The following is a 21,931-nucleotide window of genomic DNA, read 5'->3' as shown; positions in this document are numbered from 1 at the left end:
ACTGGCTGAAGTATGGCTGGAAATAACCCACAATATCCAACAATCTCCTCTCCAATAAGCTCTAAAATTTTCTCCTAGGGTGGCACTCTAAGTCCACCGAAGAAAGAGTTGAGATTTCCGCCCGGAAATCTCCTTGTGCTAAGTAGCACTGGTAGTCTTGGCTAAGCAGCTCAAGAGTACTCTAATTCAAAAATTCAATTTGTCAAAAGCCCCCAAAATGATGCCTCCTCCTTCTATTTATCTTGGCTGCCCCCTTTCTCCTCTTGTGGGTCCCACCAATTCGACTTCCTTCTCCCTAGCTCGATTTTCCTAAGGGGTTCAAATTCCCCTTTTTGGGTGGCCCCACATCCCACTACCAATTTAATCTTTCCTTTTCTCTAATGTTGGTGGCCTCCATCTCTCCAAAAATTAAGTGGGGACTCCCTCCACCCACTTTTCCTAAGTTTACATGCCAAAATATTTCCAAACACCCAATTGAAAAAAATAGAAATTCATCTTAGCAAAATTTATTTAATTGGGGACATTATAGTAGGGTTGTTGGCTCACTGACCATCCGAGATAGGAGAAAATGTTTTATCATATGGGGTTACCCATTTTGGTGGGTAACATGATGTAACAGGAATAAGCCAAAACTTTAACATAAAAGACATTGATACATGTGCAAAAACATTAATATGGGGTTCTGTTTAGGTCACTTTAATGAAATCATTTAGAAAAAAGAAATCCTATTTGTGGGTCAACTTCCTTCTTTTTGTCAGATTTTTCCTTCTAGGTTAAGCTTCCACCTAAGATAATTTATTTGATAATTAAATTTAATTACACAATTTTATCCTGATATTTATAAGAAATTGCCTCAAAACCCTTGCACGGACCTGGTTTGTAACAAGAATGCCTTTCTTTAATCTTTTAGATGATTTGAAACTGCACAATCTCTTGTTCCTATTGATCTATTTGCAACTAATTGATTAGAAAACATTTTCATTATTATGCATAGAGGGACATGCTTTTCCTATTAGATATATCTATGTCACATAATGATTTCGTAGGTTTGTTCCAGATTGGTCATGGGTTGGTTGCGATTCATAGAGTCGGGAAGAAATATTGATTGTACACGAAATATTAGCACTGTAAGTTCAAATGAAGTGAATAAATATTTTCAAATATTTGTTTGTACATTTACTATGTTTGATGCTTGATGACTGATAAAAACTATTGCTTACAGGCTTATCCTATTCCTGTACAAATTGAACAAGTTCAAAGTATCCTTGACTAACTTATGTGGTTTTAGTGGGTATTTGAATTGTTGTCTCTTGTGTACTTACAAAGAATGGTTGGGTGAAAGGTCAAATATTAGAAGATGTGTAGAGAGTATCTCACATCATGAACTTCAAAGTATCTAGCAAAGTTACTGAGAGAGATCATTTTCATTATTCCCTTGCTTTGTTTTTTATTTATTGTTGTAGATGAAAAGAACACAAAGTCTACCTTGTAAGACGTCCACTTGTATTCATCTGAAAACATAGGGAAAACTTGTTTATTGGATCGCATAACATATTATTTCGTACAATTAGTCTTTAGATTAAAAGAGAAGTACCATAGAAATTACAAAGATCATCTCTGTTCTTCATCAAATATTGTAGATGAAAACAACCTAATGCCTATTGAATAGGACATATGCAAAATGTTAGGTCCATGTACTTGTATTCATTTGAAAAGAGTGGGAAAAAGGGTTACTGATGAAATTGCAGAAGACATATCTAGATCAAATATGATATTATCCGATACAAATGTCATTTTGATCTAGAATTGAATTTTACCTTAGAGACATTAGTGTGACAAATATCATCTGCCTAAGCATTTGACACATCAACTCTGTTCTGAAAAGGTTAGTAGTTTAATTTCACTTTTAATACACAAGTAATACTTTTAAAAGGTGAATATTTTTGAACATTGTTGTTTCTTTACTTTGTGCTAGACCATCCATTATTGGAACATATTATTTTTGAACTACTAGATTTTGACAGTGTCCTAGGACAAAAGAAAACTTATAAAAGGGGCATGTCCTGACATACCCCTAGTATGAAATCTGCCTATGCTGACTCACTGGAATGCAACTTAAAAGTGGTTTTTGTAAGGTGCTTCACTGTAATGTTCCCAAATTTTGTGAGTGCAAAATCCACTTAGGAGTTTAGCCAGTTTTTGGTAATATTAAATTAAAATGGAGAAAACATTAATTTGTTGAGAAAGCGGAAATTATTATATTAATGGAAAATGGCGGCAAATAATATTTTATTAGAGAAGGGAGGAAAATTAATATTTTATTGAGAAATGAGACAAATTATTATTTTATTCAAAATGGCGGGAAAAGTCTCCTAGTGGAAATTGGGCCCCATCAATAAAATAATAGGGAAAAGGAGGATCTAGAAACTAGAGGGAGGCTCCATGTAGAATTATAAAAGGAGGAACTCAATGGCAAGGCATTTTATCCCTATCTATCTCTTGACATAGAAAAGAAGCTCAAGTGAGTTTCAAGAGTTTCAAGTGAAACTCAAAGCTATTTTTGGTGGACTTCGAGTGCACCCTAGTTAGCTCATTGGGAAGATTATTTCAGATCTTTCATTGTGTTTATTGCAGGGTTTCATAAATCTACAAGAAGGCCAAGTTGATTAATTACTTCAGATCTCAAGAACCAAGTGATACTCTTGTAGCTGAAGTGCATTTCTAGGGAACTAGGTTAAATTATTGTGCCAATTTTGGAGAGGTTGAGTTGGGTCTTTCTAGAACTCATTTGCTCAGCGAAATTACCAGAGTTTGCTTCAGAAATTGTGCACTGAAGGTGTCATGTCCCTTCTCAAACACATTTGTAACAGGTTATCTCTACACATTTTTGCACATTTTTGGCTAAGGAAAAGGACCTAGCAGTTTTGACTTAGGGACTTAGGAGAAATTTTGGCTTAATTAGATTGCTAGTGGAAGGTGGGGGCCACCCACATGGGAATTCGAACTAGGCCATTCGAATGGCTTGGAGGGAATTCAAAATGCTGATTGGAGGGGCCCACATGAGGCAAGGAAGGCCCACGAAGACAAAAGGAGGAGGAGGCTCTCATTTGGATCATTCATTCAACCTTGCATATCGAATTTACTTGACTGTTTTCTCAGCTGCTTAGCCGAGTCAACTGGTTGTTCAGCCACGAATCTCTCAAGCGGGAGATTCAACCTTACCTTCGGGGGACTTCGAGTGCCCACCCTAGGAAGGCAGTTCCACAAGCATTTCAGGAGTTCTGGGGAGTCTCCACAGCACCATCATTCAACCACACTCAGGAAATGCATATTTCTGGGCCACAGTGAGAATACGTAGAGGGAGATTGAGCCACCTTGGATCAACCAATTGCTAGAGGAACCAAGGAAATCTGAAGGACAACATTGGGCCAACATTCAGTGAGAGTTTTGGAACCAAAGAAGCCAACAACCCAGCAATTCAAATTCCAGGCTTGGGAGATAGCGTAGAGGGCCAGTTCAGCAAATTCATTGGTCTTGAGGGCAAGAGCTACAGCCCGGAAACTCATCCGAGGAGTCAGGAGATATGTATGAGGGATCATCTCAGCATTTTCGGAGCAGGCCGAGTTTTGCAGTTGCCGCTAAAGTTGGGCTCCTTGGGGGTCGAATTTCAGATCTCTGAACCATCCAAATTCCTTTGTGGGTTTTTTCTGGATTTAGGCCAAGGTGTAAGGAGCTCGAATATCATAATTTTCTGAGCACGGGAAGTAGTGATTCCAGCCCTTCGAAGTCAGTAGAAAGAGTAGTTTTCTGGGCAGAGCAGTGCAGAATCACAGATTGGTGTAGCAGTTACAACAGCCTTCAGTTTAGCCATTGCTCACTTGGGTTTGGTCATGCTTGTCCGTTGAGACAAGCCCAGGTGCACCATTCTATTTACTATTGTTTTTTTCTCATGAAGAAGTAATAAAATGGCTCAACAGTTCCTTATTTCCAACATTTCCATGGGTGCTTAGTGTCTATTTCGTTTTTCTGTTTGCTGAAATGTTTGTATGCTTGTATATCACTTGTATTCATGTTTAGGAACATTACAGTGGTATCAGAGCCTAGGTCTTGGTTCAGTTGTGGGGATTTTCTCCTATGAGAGAAGGGGACCAGCAGAACATCACATAAAGAAGACAAAGGTACCAGAGCAGAGAAAGAGAGCTGAAGATTACTCCAGACATGGAGGACAAGGGGAAAGCAGTGGTAGAAGAGTACATGGTGGAACCCAAGAGTAGGGAAGAGATGGCTTTCGATAGCCTCCTGAAGGCTTTGAATGACTTAGCAAAGGGCCAGAAAGAGATGTTGGAGGAGATAAAGATTCAGAATAGAGAGAGAGCCACCCCTAAAGGGTTTTTATTTGGGGAAACTTTTGAAGCTCCCAACCATTCGATAACCCCTCACCAGCAACACAACACCCATCATCTAGTGGGCCAACTTGAACCACACTGCCCTCTTTCGCACCTGTGGCACAAATCGAACCAGCAGGGGGTGAAGACCCCACACAGATGGGAGAACATTTCAAATAGTGGCAATATATGGATGCAGACTTCAGGGAAGCACTCTCTTTTAGATATTTCTGCAAGCTCAAGCAGAATGAGAAGAGCAAGGGCTATGGAGGACAGGGTACACAAAACTATGAGTTGTAGAGGACCATAGGGAGGATGTACTTCCCTACATTCGATGGCACTGCCAAGTGCACTGCTAGGGCTTGGGTTGAGAAGATGGACACCTACTTCTAGCTCAACCGGATGATAGAACAGGAAGCCATCAAGATGGCCACGTTGCACATGGAGGGGGAAGCCCATGACTGGTGGTTTCATGGCTTGGCCACCTTGGGGCATGCCAATGTGGCTTCTTATGAGGATTTCACCAGGAGGGTGGTGGAACGTTTTGACCAGAGGGATCCGGAGGCCCATTTCAGGGAGTTGACCCAACTACGCCAGACAGGCAACCTAGAGCAGTATATTTCAGAGTTTCTGCGAGTGTCAGTGATGGTTTCGGATCTATCAGAGGCTCGAAGGGTATATGTTACACAATAATTTGTCACTGTCCTCATCTCAGTCCCTCTGCTGTGTCATGTATCAAATAAACATGTCCATATCTTCCCACTCATGTAAGAAGATTAAGCAAGTGCTCTCTAATGTTGAAGATTGACCCTGTTTGCCTATGTTTCTGCATCGTCGCTAGTAAACCCTCAACATCTGCGACGATTCCCTGTCATGAACTGTATCGTTGCGACGTCGTTGCAGGTGTACACCTATTTCCTGTGACGGTCGAATTTTAGGGCTCGGCGCGAGTCTTCCAGATTCTTGTTGCGACGATTGGTCCAAAAGCATTGCTCCCTTGCGATGTCATCGCTAAGCCCTAGTTCATGACCTGCGACGATCCAGATTTGGCGAATTTGTTCAAACAGTCAGCCTTTTGGGTGTTTCTAGAGCTGGTTGTTGGGTCAGTTTGGGTCGCTTTTCCTCCTCTAGGATGGTGGTTCCGCCTCTTGTGCAACCTCCCCTGAGGATAAGCTCCCTCTCCCTCATTTCATGGAGACTCCTTCTCCTATAAAATCACTCACCATTGCTATGATCTGCTAGTTATTTTGTTGGGAGCTGCTAGTTTTGAGTTTGCTTTGAAACTAAGTAGATAGCTTTGGTGTGAGTGTGACAAGTGTGGGATTGCTAATAGTTTGGTAAGAGGTTGTGGAGTGCCTTAACCTTGTATTAGAGCTTGTGAGTGAGAGAGAGATATCATCTATTTGGGAGACCCATTCTTGAGAGTGAATGCTTGAAGAAACATACTGGCTGGACCCTCCGAGAAGGCTTGCGACGTCAAGACTTGGTTGTAAGCTTTGCTCTTGATTCATTTTAATACAATCAATGATGATTTCCTATATCTTGTGTACAATTTACTTGATAGCTTATGATTTCTTGACTTTATAAGTAAATAGATCATTGTTGTTCTCGGTTACGTGTTTTGTTGTTTTCTTGTGGTGTTTCAGGTTGATTGCTCATTGAGGAGAAAGAAACGGAAGCTGGAGCAGCGCAACGGAAACTTCATCAACCACCGGTTTGAGGTAGGCCTCCAACGATGACTATTTAAGGGAATCGATTGTTGTTTTGTCTTTGTTGTGACTAGACCCACTCTAGGGCTAGAGGGGTTGCCTCTGTCTGCAGAGGGAACACTTTCCTTTATCACAAGTTGGCGACTCCACTGGGGAGTCCTTTGTATGTTTTCTTCTTGTTTACCCTTGATTTTTTTTGGTTTTAGTGTCTCTTGAATTTTGGGGTTAAACCATCAGTTTTTTGGGTTACCTGGGTCAATCTGGGAATTCCCCTTACTGTCTGGAAGAATAGCCTGGTGTTTGTTTGGGAGTTTTCACTTGTTTTTCCTTGTTTTCGAGCTCGTCGCTGAAAAAATCTTGACAGTCGCGACGACGTCGCCCTGTCTTCGTTTTGTAAACCTATGCGTCGCTGAATCTTGTCGTACAGTCGCGACTATTCCTGAAATCGGCACGTTGCAGAAGATAGGTGTACTCCCGCGACGACGTCGCTTTGTTGCTGCGACTATTGGCTTATCGTCACTAGTTGTTGGTTATTATACCCACGACGATTCCTGTGTAAGTTGTTTTTACAGCTTCACCTCTTGAATTCACCAGTCTTATTTATCCCCTATTGTTTTCCTCTCGCCCATCAGCTTGTTTTAATTGCTTTTGGTTAGGGTACTGTCTCTTTGGTTTCATTGAGTGAGTCTTGTGTTTTTAGACCGTGTGACCTAGCTCTTTAGAGGTTTCGTCGAGAAACCGTTTGCTTGGGTTACTTGTCTGTCCAAGGTTCATCCGCAACTGTCTTATTGATTTGCTTGAGGCTTTTTCGTTGCTTGTTTCTTGCTGGTTGATTTTTAGTGTTGATTATTGAACCAATTTTTGATATTGATTCGATTTCTTCACTACCAAGCATAGATCACAATTGTTTGGATCAATCAGTTCACACTTGCTTGTTTATATCTTTAAATTCAAAACAAAAAAAAAAAATTAAGGGATTGCATTCATTTAGTATACGATAGTGAAAGTACATGTGCATTTCAAATTTTCATGTTTGAGAAATTGGAAAGCGAACTTTAAATCTTTCATTTGTAGTATCGATGCACTATAGGATTAGTGTGTTGATGCATTGTGTTCTTAGCACTTGCATTAGCTTGTCTTGGTTTTGTGTTTGCTTGGGAATGAGCTTTCTACCCTCCTTTAAGTAGGTGTTCATCGAAATGAAATATGATTTACTCATTCTAGTTGCATCCTAGGGTTTTTGATATACATACGGTAGGGCCTGGACACTGAAACCTAATTCAAGATCAACTCTAAAATCAATTGAATGAACCTAACAACGCATTGGAACTTAACACACATTATTTAGAGGTCTAGGCTAGAGACGTGCTCCGACGTCGTTAAACCTAGTCACTATTGTTTTCGCTTAAGGTTGGGTGATTCCTCCTTCTGTGACTCAATAGCGGCTAGTATGGACTTGTGCTCCCCGTACCGTCGAATATATATCGGGAGACCCCACTAGGTTATCATCCTACATCCATAGGAAGCCGTGTCTGCTGCTTTGCGAACCGTAACGCACCGAACACAGCATTCGGGAAGATTGACTGTTGTACGAAAAGTCCTTGGTCATTTCTCTTTCATTTGATCACCAAGGTGTATATGCAGTTTTACGGTTTGTTTGGTTAACCTTTTGCCTAGTTCTCCAGAGTAGTCACTTTCGTTCCTTTTCGACTCCTTAAAAGAAAAGTTTCATCTGAGCACTTGTCCTTTCAGGCTCATTAAACCTCGAAAGAGATAGAGTCACCTTTTCGTCCTTTTCTCGACTCTTGAAACATGAAAAGGTCCAGTTTTGTTCCTATGTCATAAAATTTACTGCCCGCGAAATATTCCTGGTAACAATTCAAGTTCTTGGTTACAGTACTAGTGTTTTTCAGGCTCGTTCCCAGGGGCAACCTTCCCCGAGTCTACCGGCCACGGTCTTACCCCAGATGGAACTCCTGGTCCATTTCCTCCATTTGGAAATGCTGGTGCTTCATATATGGCAACATTGTCTTTGCCTGGGTTAACCATCGGTTTGCCCATGTGGTTGTTTTCAACCTCGGTGGTCCCGAGTGTCATGACTCCTGTTCCACCGTCTCCTTCATCTGAATCACGACATGATGATTCCAAGGTTGAGCCTGCACCTTCTTCCCCTATTCCTTCATCTTCATCTCCTACTTCGCTTTGTGAAAGTTCCACATCTAGTAACCAGGAGACTAAGAAGAAGAAGAAGAAGACGAAGAATAAGAAGAAGTCCGATAAGCGCGAGGTCACCCGTGCAACTATTTCCCCAAGTACATCTCAGGTTGGAACACCTTTTGCTCCTCCGCAGAAGGTTAAGTTTCCTTGTAAATTGTGCAAGGGTGACCATCTTCTTCGTGATTGTCCTGGCATTCCTAGGATCTTAGAAGTATGGTCTCACGATCTGGCTCGTCCCTCATCGTCCTCTGAAGCTCATGTCGATGTTCAATCCTTAATTGGCAGTGGTAAGAAGAAAGGGATGATTCGATTCCCCTGCAGGCTATGTGAAGGCAACCATCCCCTTCACCTTTGTCCGCTCATGGATAAAGCTTCAGCGGTTTTGGAAAGTCTTACAGCTTCTTCGCCTCCACTTCCAGTTGGTTATCAGAGGCTCTCTTCAGACCCTCTCCCGGTTGACAAAGAGATTAACTTAGATTCTTCTCTTGTCCACCCTTCTCTTCCCGAACCTGGCTGTGCTCAGCCCGTTCTTGACCAACCATTGGTCGGAAAGAGTGTCGACTTGGATTCACCACCAGTGGTCCACTCTGTTCCCGATGAGCATCATGATTATACTGCTCATGTTCTTCTCGTCTCATCAGATTCTCCTGAGTCCAAGAACGACCCTCCTATCCCCACTGATCAAGAGCGTCCTTCTTCAGTTCCTATAGAGCATGGGGGCAATCATATGATACCTCCACCAAGTAGTTCCATCGTTTCCTTCGACTGGAGTCACTTGATTGCTTTCCGCCTTCCATCCTATGTGCCTTTCCAGATTACAATACATGCCTATGATAAGGCAGTACCTAGCGCTGTCTTGGATGAGGGTGCGTCGGTTAGCCTCATGCCTTTCACTACTTGGCAAGCTTTGGGCTCCCCACAGCTTGTGGTCACGCAGAATCTGTTGGCATTTGACGGAGGAACCAGTCAACCTTTAGGGAGCCTTCCGAAGTTCCCTGTTACTTTGTGTTATAGACATTTTTGGGCACTTCAACCCCAATCATAAATGTCCATAAACCAAGGGCTCTTAAGTCCCTAAAAGTGTTGTTCCAACCCCTAAAAGAACAAGGTCCGCTGATTACATCATCTCCCAGAAGTTCTCCATGAAAAACTACTCAGAACTGGTCAAAACTGGACCATCTCACCTGCTCCATGGTCAAAGTGTGCTGCATCCCACCTAAATGCACACAGGAGGTGCGATGCATACTGAAAAGCCCTTCTATGGGGTGCGATGGGCGAGAGTGGACAAATGGCAGGGTCAATCTGTGAGGTGGAGGATCATGGAATCTTCCAGAAACTTCTCCTGTGACACTTGCCTCTCTGCATTTGCCCAGGGATGAGTAAGAGATCATCAATCTCCAAGTGGAATCAAGAACTATCAGAGAGAGGACACTAATCAAATCTCAAAAGCTGACTCACCCCCCTTGGAAACATCTATATATGGATCCCTCATCCCAGAGATCCAGAGGCTGGAATTTTGTATCTTGTAAGGAAGTGCTGCTAGCTTCTTGGTGTAACATCATAGTGTTGGGTGATCTAAGCTTTTCATGAGGTGAAGAAGGGCTTTCTTGCTGAGAGGATGACGCTGGGTCAGAACAATTGGTTGTAATCCTCTTTGCTATTCTTGATTATTAATAAAGCTATTCAAGTTTTCCTCCACATTCTTGTATGATTGATGTGTTGGCATTATGATACATATGTTGTACTTGATGGCAACCCACTCATCTCAGATAATAAATTATAATGTAGAGAAAATTTCACGCACTTATATGCAGAGAAAAGTTTATTTCATGTAGAGAAAAGTTCACGCACTTTTATGCAGAGAAAAGTTTATTTCATGTAGAGAAAAGTTCACGCACTTTTATGCAGAGAAAAGTTTATTTCATGTAGAGAAAAGTTCACGCACTTTTATGCAGAGAAAAGTTTATTTCATGTAGAGAAAAAAGTTCACGCACTTTCATGCAAGGAAAAGCGCGTATATGTTGGAGAACTTACCTTTGGTCCATGGTAGTTAGTCCTTGGTATTTGAACCTATGGTTTTGGACCATGGTACCTCATCAGAAGTGTTGATCCCAAGTATTGGGTTCGTGGTATTGGTTTATTATGGTTTTGGTTCGTGGTATTGCATGTAGAGAAAAAGTTCACGCACTTTCATGCAAGGAAAAGCGCGTATATGTTGGAGAACTTACCTTTGGTCCATGGTATTTAGTCCTTGGTATTTGAACCTATGGTTTTGGACCATGGTACCTCGTCAGAAGTGTTGATCCCAAGTATTGGTTCATGGTATTAGTTCGACAGTTTTTGATCCTATGGTTTTGGCCCGTGGTATTGCATCCAAAAGTGTTGATCTCACGCACTTTCATGGTTGGTTCACGGTATTAGTTCGACAGTTTTTGATCCTATGGTTTTGGCCCGTGGTATTGCATCCAAAAGTGTTGATCTCACGCACTTTCATGGTTGGTTCATGGTATTAGTCCAACAGTTTTTTTGATCCTATGGTTTTGGACCGTGGTATTGAGAAAGGACTAAGGCTATAAAAGAGGAAGGAGATCATTTGACAAAGCATCTTCTAAATTATTGAATATCTGATAAAGTGCTAGATCTGTAATATTGTGATTGGGTTATGGTGCAGATCTGGATTTGAATGAAGAAGGAACCTGAGGGTAAGGAGAAGGATAAGTTCTATTGATGGGTCAAAATCTTAAGGCTGGAATAGTGGTATCTCTATATGATTTTGATCTGTGATATGTGGCATATGCTTGATCTATAAATCTAATAATCTGGGTCTGAATTATTGATGCATGTTTTATTTTACACATGTTATGATCTGGGTATGTCTGATGTATGGAACAACTGCAAAGTTATAAGGAAATATTTGCAGATCTGTATGCAGGTTGGCTTTGGTGAAATCAGAGATTGATGATGCAAGTGTAGTTGATGGGTTTTTGATGTTCTTGGATCTAGTCTGAAAATTAATGAAAAATGGTCCTTGAAAGAAAAGAAGTAGGGGGTTGTAGCTCCCTTCCAGGAGAGACTGGAAAACGAGAGAGAGAGTTGTAGCTCTCTGCAGGTTGTAGCCTGCGTACTGGTAAAGGACTGCACCAGTACAAAATCATTGTAAAAGGAGTTTCTTATTAAAAGAAGATAGAGACATATTGCAGCAGGTGGTTTTCACCCACATTAGGTTTCCACCTTATATCTGGTGTTCTTTTGTGTGACTATTTGCTTTTCTTGTTCCTGCTCATTATTTTATGATTCTGACATACAAAGTAATGATCAATATTTGAAGAATTATTCAAAGTATAAATAAGGAAGATATATTGAAAAGAATTTGATAATACTGATTCACCCCCCCTCTCAGTATTATTTCCAACAATTGGTATCAGAGCAGGTCCTTCTGAAGAAGCTTGATCGCTTGAAGGAAGATCTAACATCATGAGCAACTACGAGAGGGAAGCATCAATCAGGCCACCGATTTTTGATGGGACAAACTTCGTACATTGGAAGGTAAGAGTTACTGCCTATCTTCAATCTTTGGGTACAGAAGTATGGGACATTATAGAAACAGGGTATACTTTTCCATCAGCTACTCCTACAGATTCAGCTGAGAAGAAGAAATATGAAACAAATGCAAAGGCGGTTAATACTCTTCTAGGATGTCTATCTCAATCTGAATTCGTGAGGGTTATGCAATATAAATCCGCAAAAGAAATATGGGACAAGATTGTTTTGAGCTACGAAGGAGATGAACAGGTAAAACGTGCAAAACTTGAAACCCTCAGGATTCAGTATGAGAATCTCAGAATGTATAATGATGAAAGTGTGGCTAACTATTTTCTTCATGTGGATGAGATTGTTAATTGTATGAAAAATTTGGGTGAAGAAATAAAAGAGGCTGTTGTGGTTGAAAAAGTTCTAAGATCTTTGTCACCTAGGTTTGAATCTAAAGTTTCTGCTATAGAAGAAAAGGAGAATCTACAACATCTTAAAATGTCACAACTACATGGAATTCTAACTGCTTATGAAATGAGAAAAGGAGGTCCATCTGACAGGAAAGAAGCTGCCTTCAAGGCTTCAGGTAAAGGAGAGTACTATGAATCAGGACATGGGTCAGAAGAAGAAGAAGAATCAAATTTTGTCAGAAATCTTCAACGGGGTGCTGGACGGTTTAGAGGTAAGTTACCCTTCAAATGCTTTTCTTGTGGAAGAGTAGGTCACTATGCTGCCAAATGTCCTCATAAGGATAAGATCGACAAGGGAAAGGAACCTATTAGATGGAACAAGAAACAGAATGCAAATAAGAAAAGCTACTACACTCATGAAGATAGTGATGGTCTATCAAATAGTGATGAAGATGAACGAGGTAATGACTATAAACTTTTAATGGCATTTGAAGATGATGATTACATGGATGCTATAGATGTGGATAGGTTTTATGAAGATATTTCTAGACTTAAGACATGTATAGAAGAAAAGAATATGATCATTGATACTCTACAATTTCAAATTGATGAAAAAGAAAAATATCTTGAAAAGTTAGAAGGTGAAATTGTTGGCCTTAGAAAAGAAATTGAGAAAACAAAGGCTATTAATCTTAAGTTTGTCAAAGGATCTGAAACTCTGGATGAGATCATCAATGTACAGCGTTCTCCGCTAAGCAAGACAGGTTTGGGGTATAATGGAGAAACATCTCAAGCATCCACCTCAAAGAGTTATCTTGATGCAGCAAGAAGGAATGAGCAAAAGCACAATGGAGATCATCAAGTAAAGCAGGGACGAAATACATCAAGAACGAACAAAGACTATCAGGTAAACCAGGGGCAATCTGTCTTAAGGATGAACAAAAGCTACAACCAGCCACAGGTAAAATCTTCTCAATTTGCTTCAAGAATGGATGACAATAGAAATTACAATCATTTGGCCGGTAGATTTGATAATCGCAGAAGTTTCTTCAATGGGCAATGTTTCTCTTGCCATAACTTTGGTCACAAAGCAGCTCAATGTGTTGCATATAAAACAATCATGACTAGAGAAGCTAAAAAACAAAGAAGTATGATCGGGATTACAAAAAAGACCTATAACAACTTTTCGGCTCTTGAAAATGAAGTTGAATGTTCTATTTGCAATAACTTTGGTCATGAAGATTCTGAATGCAGGAGCAGGTTTCAGCAGACAAAGGAACAAGCCTCAAGCACCAGAACATGGAGAATAAAGGAACCACAAACAAAAAGATGTGGGATAGCCTTTTATGCAGAGGGATAGGAAAATTTATGGTACATCGACAGTGGATGTTCGAAGCATATGACAGGTGATAAAGAAAAACTTGAATCATATTCTGCTTTAGAAAAGGGAAAGAAAGTTTCTTTTGGAAATGATACTCCAACAGCTATAAAAGGAAAAGGCACAACTCAGTTAAAAGAAAAGGTTAAAGCTGGAAATGTTTTGTATGTTGATGGCTTGAAGCATAACCTTCTGAGTGTCAGTCAGATGTGCGATCAAGGAACCGAGGTAATATTTCGATCAAATGGATGTAGCGTTCGTGATCTTGATACAGGGAAAACAGTGATCAAAGGTAGAAGAACTCCAAATAATCTATACATATTTGAAGAAGGACAACAACAATGCTATTTGAGCAAGGATGATGAACATTGGTTATGGCACCGGAGGTTGGGGCATCTAAGCTTTTCACAAATAAGGAAGGCATGCAAATATCAGGCAGTTCGTGGTCTTCCAGATATCAAAATTCCAAACAACACTATATGCAAATCATGTCAGTTTGGTAAGCAAACCAGAACCAACTTCCCGGAGAAGGAAGGATCAGCCAGCAGGCCTCTTGAACTAGTCCATACAGATGTATGTGGTCCTTTCAGGAGGAGGTCACCTCGAGGAGAAGAATACTTGATATTATTCATTGACGATTTCTCCAGGTTTGTTTGGTTAGGACTTTTGAAGCACAAAGACGAAGCATTTGAAAAATTCAAATCCTTCAAAGCCTTGGTTGAAAATGAATCAGGTTACAAAATTAAGTGCCTCAGGTCCGACAGAGGTGGGGAGTTTACCTCAAATGAATTTTTCAATTTCTGTGAAGAACATGGGATAAGAAGGGAATTCTCTACAGCTAGAACTCCTCAGCAAAATGGAGTGGTGGAAAGGATGAACAGAACAGTCCAACAAATGGCCCGTGCTATGCTTGATGAGTCCGGAACTCCCGCAACTTTCTGGGGTGAAGCTGCATATGCTGCGGTTGTTATTCTCAATAAAACAAATGTCCGAGTGAACAGCACTCAAACTCCTCATGAACTCTGGTATGGTGAGACTCCTTCGGTAAAACACTTCAAAATCTTTGGGAGCAAATGCTATATTAAGAATACTGATGAGCCACTTGGCAAACTTGAACCTAGAGCAGATGAAGGCATTCTTCTTGGTTATTCTCCACACAGCAAAGCATATAAGTGCTACAATAAAAGACTTGGAAGAATTGTTGACAGCATTGATGTAGTGGTTGATGAAAAAGGATACATTCCTAGGCAACTAAATCATGAAAATATCGAAGAAGATGAAGACTACCCTCAAAGACAGAATGATGAAGAAGAAGAACCTCAAGAAGCACCAAAGGAACAGATAAGGGTAGAAGAGAAGACTCCATCCAGGTACGTTCAGAAGAATCATCCAGAATCTCAGATTTTGGGGCAAAAAGAAGCAGGTGTACAAACAAGAAGAACAATTGCAGAAGCTTCAAGCTATTTGGCATTACTCTCATCCACTGAACCACAAAATATAAAAGAGGCATGCAAAGATGAATGTTGGGTCAAAGCAATGGATGAAGAACTTGAGCAGATCGAAAAGAACAACACTTGGGAGTTGGTTCCTAGACCAAAGGATAAGAATGTTATAGGGACAAAATGGGTCTTCAAAAATAAGTTGAATGAAAATGGGGAAGTAATTAGAAACAAGGCCAGACTTGTTTGTAAAGGGTATGCGCAGCAAGAAGGAATAGATTTTGAAGAAACTTTTGCTCCTGTTGCAAGACTTGAGGCCATCCGAATGTTCCTTGCTCTCTCAAGCTTTCAAAAGTTCAAAGTATTTCAAATGGACGTGAAATCAGCGTTTCTGAATGGAGACTTAGAAGAAGAAGTATACATTGAGCAGCCAGATGGTTTCATTCTTGGAAATGATCCAAACCTTGTATGCAGATTGAAAAAGGCTCTCTATGGTCTTAAACAAGCTCCAAGGGCTTGGTACTATCGTTTGGACAAATATCTTCATCAACAAGGTTTTTCAAAAGGATCAGCAGATAGCAATCTTTATATAAAAATTGAAAATGACAAATTGCTGATACTTGTTGTGTATGTAGATGACATTATCTTTGGCAGCAATGAAGAATCTATGAGTCAAAGCTTTGCCTTGGTGATGCAGAAAGAATTCGAAATGTCCTTGCTTGGAGAATTGACATATTTTCTGGGCCTGCAAATCCAACAAAAGGAAGGAGGGATCTTCTTGTCTCAAACCAAGTATCTCAAGCAGATTTTGAAGAAATATGGCATGGAAGATGCAAAACCAGTATGTACACCCATGGTCACAGGATGTAGCCTCAGTGCAAATGATGAATCAGCAGCAGTACATCAACCAACCTACAGATCTATGATTGGAAGTCTACTTTATTTGATAGGTACCCGACCAGACATCATGCATGCAGTGGGAATAGTTGGAAGATTTCAGGCAAATCCAAAGGAAACTCATCTTCAAGCAGTAAAGAGAATCTTCAAATATCTTCAAGGGACTCAAAATTATGGCTTATGGTATCCTAGAGATACAGATCTCACACTTCATGCTTATACTGATGCAGATTGGGCCGGAAGCGTGGATGACAGGAAGAGCACAAGTGGTGGTGCATTCTTTATGGGTTCCAGATTAGTATCTTGGTTCAGCAAGAAACAGAGTTTGATTGCCTTGTCTACAGCTGAAGCAGAATATGTTGCTGCTGCATCTTGCTGCACTCAACTCCTTTAGATGTTGCAGACCTTGCAGGATTTTCAAATCACTTGTACACCACCCATCTCCATCTTATGTGATAATACAAGTGCAATCAGCATTTCAAAGAACCCAGTCATGCATTCAAAAACCAAGCACATACCAATCAAGTATCACTTTCTCCGGGAACAAGTGCTTGAACAAAAGGTCAAGTTGGAGTATGTTCCTTCTAAGGAACAGGTTGCTAATATACTCACCAAACCATTGCCTAGGGAGACCTTTGAATACCTCAGGCAAAAGCTAGGGGTTGTTGATGCATCATCTTGTTGTTGAATCTCTTCTGATTGTTGGTTGTACGCAAGGTTCATCTGAAGTATATGCGTACATGTGCTGGGTTGCGGATTGGTCAAAGATCGAATGGCACAGGTTCAGGGGGAGCATATCATGCATTGTTGGCATTATGGAGGAAGTACAGAAGGAGATCATGGATGCTGGTCTGAATATTGCTGCAATATGTCTCTATCTCTTTCATGGTCATGGATTATGGTTCTTTTTTGCAGATCTGGTTTATAGTCAGGGGGAGCATGTTCTTAGGGGGAGCATAACCCTTTGCCCTTGATGTCAAAGGGGGAGAGTGATTGGTTGTTGTTGCCATCAAGTCCAAAGGGGGAGATTGTTGGCATTATGATACATATGTTGTACTTGATGGCAACCCACTCATCTCAGGTAATAGATTATAATGTAGAGAAAATTTCACGCACTTATATGCAGAGAAAAGTTTATTTCATGTAGAGAAAAGTTCACGCACTTTTATGCAGAGAAAAGTTTATTTCATGTAGAGAAAAGTTCACGCACTTTTATGCAGAGAAAAGTTTATTTCATGTAGAGAAAAGTTCACGCATTTTTATGCAGAGAAAAGTTTATTTCATGTAGAGAAAAAAGTTCACGCACTTTCATGCAAGGAAAAGCGCGTATATGTTGGAGAACTTACCTTTGGTCCATGGTAGTTAGTTCTTGGTATTTGAACCTATGGTTTTGGACCATGGTACCTCGTCAGAAGTGTTGATCCCAAGTATTGGGTTCGTGGTATTGGTTTATTATGGTTTTGGTCTGTGGTATTGCATGTAGAGAAAAAGTTCACGCACTTTCATGCAAGGAAAAGCGCGTATATGTTGGAGAACTTACCTTTGGTCCATAGTAGTTAGTCCTTCGTATTTGAACCTATGGTTTTGGACCATGGTACCTCGTCAGAAGTGTTGATCCTAAGTATTGGTTCATGGTATTAGTTCGACAGTTTTTGATCCTATGGTTTTGGTCCGTGGTATTGCATCCAAAAGTGTTGATCTCACGCACTTTCATGGTTGGTTCATGGTATTAGTTCGACAGTTTTTGATCCTATGGTTTTGGCCCGTGGTATTGCATCCAAAAGTGTTGATCTCACGCACTTTCATGGTTGGTTCATGGTATTAGTCCAACAGTTTTTTTGATCCTATGGTTTTGGACCGTGGTATTGAGAAAGGACTAAGGCTATAAAAGAGGAAGGAGATAATTTGACAAAGCATCTTCTGAATTATTGAATATCTGATAAAGTGCTAGATCTGTAATATTGTGATTGGGTTATGGTGCAGATCTGGATTTGAATGAAGAAGGAACCTGAGCGTAAGGAGAAGGATAAGTTCTATTGATGGGTCAAAATCTTAAGGCTGGAATAGTGGTATCTCTATATGATTTTGATCTGTGATATGTGGCATACGCTTGATCTATAAATCTAATAATCTGGGTCTGAATTATTGATGCATGTTTTATTTTACACATGTTATGATCTGGGTATGTCTGATGTATGGAACAACTGCAAAGTTATAAGGAAATATTTGCAGATATGTATGTAGGTTGGCTTTGGTGAAATCAGAGATTGATGATGCAAGTGTAGTTGATGGGTTTTTGATGTTCTTGGATCCAGTCTGAAAATTAATGAAAAGTGGTCCTTGAAAGAAAAGAAGTAGGGGGTTGTAGCTCCCTTCCAGGAGAGACTGGAAAACGAGAGAGAGAGTTGTAGCTCTCTGCAGGTTGTAGCTTGCGTACTGGTAAAGGACTGCACCAGTACAAAATCATTGTAAAAGGAGTTTCTTATTAAAAGAAGATAGAGACATATTGCAGCAGGTGGTTTTCACCCACATTGGGTTTCCACCTTATATCTGGTGTTCTTTTGTGTGACTATTTGCTTTTCTTGTTCCTGCTCATTATTTTATGATTCTGACATACAAAGTAATGATCAATATTTGAAGAATTATTCAAAGTATAAATAAGGAAGATATATTGAAAAGAATTTGATAATACTGATTCACCCCCCCTCTCAGTATTATTTCCAACATGATGATATATGCATTTGTGTGGTCAATATATACCTGGTCCTATATTGTTTATGATAGTAGATCTCTGTTCTTGGATAGTGTTATGCTGCTTTGATTCCACAGGTGCTCTTTGAAGCTGGGTAGACGAGGAAGCGAGTGGCAAAGATCTATCAGAAGGGAGAGGAATCAAGCAAGGAACCAAGCGCAAGACAGAGGTTGGTCTCCTTTATTCCCCTCTTATCTACTTCTCATAAAGGAAAACGGAAGTGGTTTTAGTTTGTTTGTTTCTAAGGTAGCTACCAGCCTTAGTGGGACTAGCAGCTCTGCATAGACACTAGATTTCCCGATAACACTTTGGGAGGCAAAACCGTCTATATTGACATGATGGTTGTCCAAGGTGCTTTAGATTTCAGTCTTCTCCTTGGCCGTGATTATATTTATGCCATGGGAGCTCTTGTTTCTTCACTTTTCCGTGTGGTTTGTTTTCCGCACGATGGAAGAATGGTGACTATTGATCAATTGTCATTCTTTAGTCACCCGGTGCCTCCTGTACCATCGTCATCCCCCATCGGTTCTTATCTGCAAGCAGTACCTTCTTTGCCACAGGTCAATTATGTGGCTACCCATTCCGTCTCCGCCTCTGCTGATGATTATGTAGATGGTCTCATACATCATGTACTGGGGACATTGGAACCTGATCTGTCATTGGTGTCTAATGACATGTGTTCCTCCCAAAGTGTAGTTCTTCCATCCAGTGAAGACCTCTTGGGAGTCATGTTTTCGTATGACCCATGAAAGAAGGTGTTCGAGGATAGTTCTTTTCTTGTGTCAACCTTGTTAAAAAATGAAACAAGGTGTCCGAGGATAGTTCTTTTCTTGTGTCAACCTCGTTAAAAGATGAAACAAGGTGTCTGAGGACAGTTATCATCTTGTGTCAACCTCGTTAAAAAATGAAACAAGGGTCTCGAGGAAAGTTCTTGATCTTGTGTCAACCTCGTTAACAAATGAAACAAGGGTTATGAGGATAGTTCTTTACCTGTGTCAACCTCATTAAAACATGAAACAACTCCCTTTTCCAAAATCGGGTCTTTGATTAATATCTCGTAAAATCTGAGTCGGGTCTTTCCAAGATCTCGAAAGTGAACCTTCATTCCATCCACCTCATTGAATGCAATGAAGCTTGGGGGGCATGTACCTCGATTTGCATCATTATGCTAGGGGCATGCGAACTTATAACAAGCATAGTTTTTCATTTCAAGCTTGTGTAAACATGAAACCGAATCCAAGCAGAGTTCTCCATGGTTCAAGCTTGTGTAAAAATGAACCCATACCCGATTTACATCTCGTGATTGTCGTTTTTATCTGCTAATTTCTGCTAGATGAGCCTTGGTTTTTTCATTCCATCACCACCATCTCTTTGGCCGATCGTATGCTTTCACTTGGTTGTTTGTCCTTTCCTGAGGAACCGCAGTGATGAGTGGTTTTATTAGCCAGCCTCTTGACCATTACATGTTTTGAGCAGTTCCACCATTGCGGAACCAGTTGCTACCCTTTATACCACTCGTTCCTCTAGGACGAGTCACCTTTAAGCTGTTTTCTGACTCGTAAAAGATGAAAAGATTGCCGAGTATTTTTTCCCTTTTTGACTCGTTAAAGAGAATAAAAATGGCGGTCTGCTTTCAGCGCTTTTCCGACCGTATAAATGCGAAAAGATGGCTGGACTTTTGTCGTTTCGAGTTTGACACTGGTTATGGAACGACGTGTCTTCGATCGCTTTTTTACTTTTTCGGATCGGAGCCACTAATTACGAAAAGTACTCCTTGATCGTAATGGTCAAGCGGTTCTCTCGGGTATTGTTTTATACTTTTTCGGGCTCGAGGGACACAAATCTACAAAAAAGGACCCCCCTGGAGTTTTCTTTTCCGTGTCTTTTTCAAACTCTCTAAACATGAAAAAGACTCCGAGTTTTACCTGTGTCGGACTCGTTAAACCCTGACGACATTGGACTTGTCACCATGACGAGACTCGAGCTTCTCTTCCCTAGGGCTCATTAAATTATCACTAGGTTGGATTCGTCTGAAGGTCGAACTTATATCACAAGCATATGCTATCCCCTTCAAGCTTGTTTTTCAAAAATAATTGAGGTACTCACCAGCAATGGTGGGGGAAAATTTGGAAGTCATCATTGGTTACCTACGGCAGCTAGTCACACTTGAACATCGACACTTTTGCTTTTCGTCGGGTTTGGATATCCTCACATCGTCATTGGCCTTCCAGGGTTTTTGGGTTTCCATTTTGCCTCATTCCATCTGATCCATGTTGTCTCCGTCAGACCTCCGATCCCTTGGTACCAAAATGCTGCCGCATTCCGGAGTCGTGTCGCCGATATGTTCAAGAGTATAATCCTTCTGCAGTTCACACCCTTACCTCCTCCTCTGATGCTCTGTTTCACCATCTACCACTTGTTCCTTATCTCGCGTCATTGATGGGGGAAACATTATGGCCCTCCTGTGACGGATCGTCTCCTGTCGACACCAGCTCATTATCTAGGAGATTGATCTAGAGATCCCCTTTGGTACCTTGGAGCTTGCATGCCTCAATGGCAAGTTCTTCGCACCTGACGACAGACTTTCATCATTGGTCTTCGATTGGGTGATTCCACGAGTGTTCGACTTCAGCCCATTTTTCACACTTAGTGGATTGTACTGGCAGTACCTTGAGAGCCATTGGCATTATTGGTGGTTTCTCTCGCGCTTGTTAACGGTTTTCATTATTGACCGGTAATCAAGTGACTTTCTATCATGCTCGACTTCAGCACATCTGTTCGCATGCTAGAATTTGTACTAAGATCGGTTAGGGTTTCAAGACCCCGAACTAAGATTACATATGTTCGGGCTGCGTGGATTGGTTCGTGATTACATACATGACTCTTTGATTGGATGGCTGCGACCATACCTGAGTCTTCATGGATGGCTGCAACCATACCTTTATCATTATATATGGTCTTATCAATTGGGTGGTTGTGTCCATACCACAGACCAAGTTTCATATGTCTTTTGGATGGCTGCGCCCATGCCTAGACTACATGTATTTCACTATCAGAGATATCAGTTGTACTTGCGCCTGCAGGTTCTTCAAGGTGGTGTTCCAGTTCAGTCATGGTTTCGTAAAGCATTTCACCCCTCCCACTCTCTCGGGCTTCATGCTTTAGGGGGCATCTGTTACACAGTAATTTGTCACTGTCCTCATCTCAGTCCCT

General features: G+C 40.8%; 1 protein-coding gene across 1 annotated transcript in view; it reads left to right on the top strand.

Moving 5' to 3' along the window:
• Nucleotides 1–1,054: 1,054 nt before the first annotated feature.
• Nucleotides 1,055–21,931, top strand: part of LOC149142008 (meiotic recombination protein SPO11-1-like) — a 277,352-nt gene continuing 256,475 nt past the window's right edge. The window contains exons 1-2 of the mRNA XM_089448286.1: nt 1,055–1,127; nt 1,223–1,259. Coding sequence (XP_089304412.1) covers nt 1,065–1,127; nt 1,223–1,259 — 100 coding nt within the window. The 5' untranslated portion in view covers nt 1,055–1,064. The remainder of the gene's footprint in view (nt 1,128–1,222; nt 1,260–21,931) is intronic.

The sequence above is a fragment of the Pinus tabuliformis genome, chromosome X (genome assembly GCF_031772625.1).
Source record: "Pinus tabuliformis cultivar Carrire ecotype Pingquan chromosome X, CPIR1, whole genome shotgun sequence".
Taxonomy (NCBI): Eukaryota; Viridiplantae; Streptophyta; class Pinopsida; order Pinales; family Pinaceae; genus Pinus; species Pinus tabuliformis.
The sequence above is the reverse complement of the archived record's forward strand: the minus strand, read 5'-3'. Positions and strand labels throughout refer to the sequence as shown.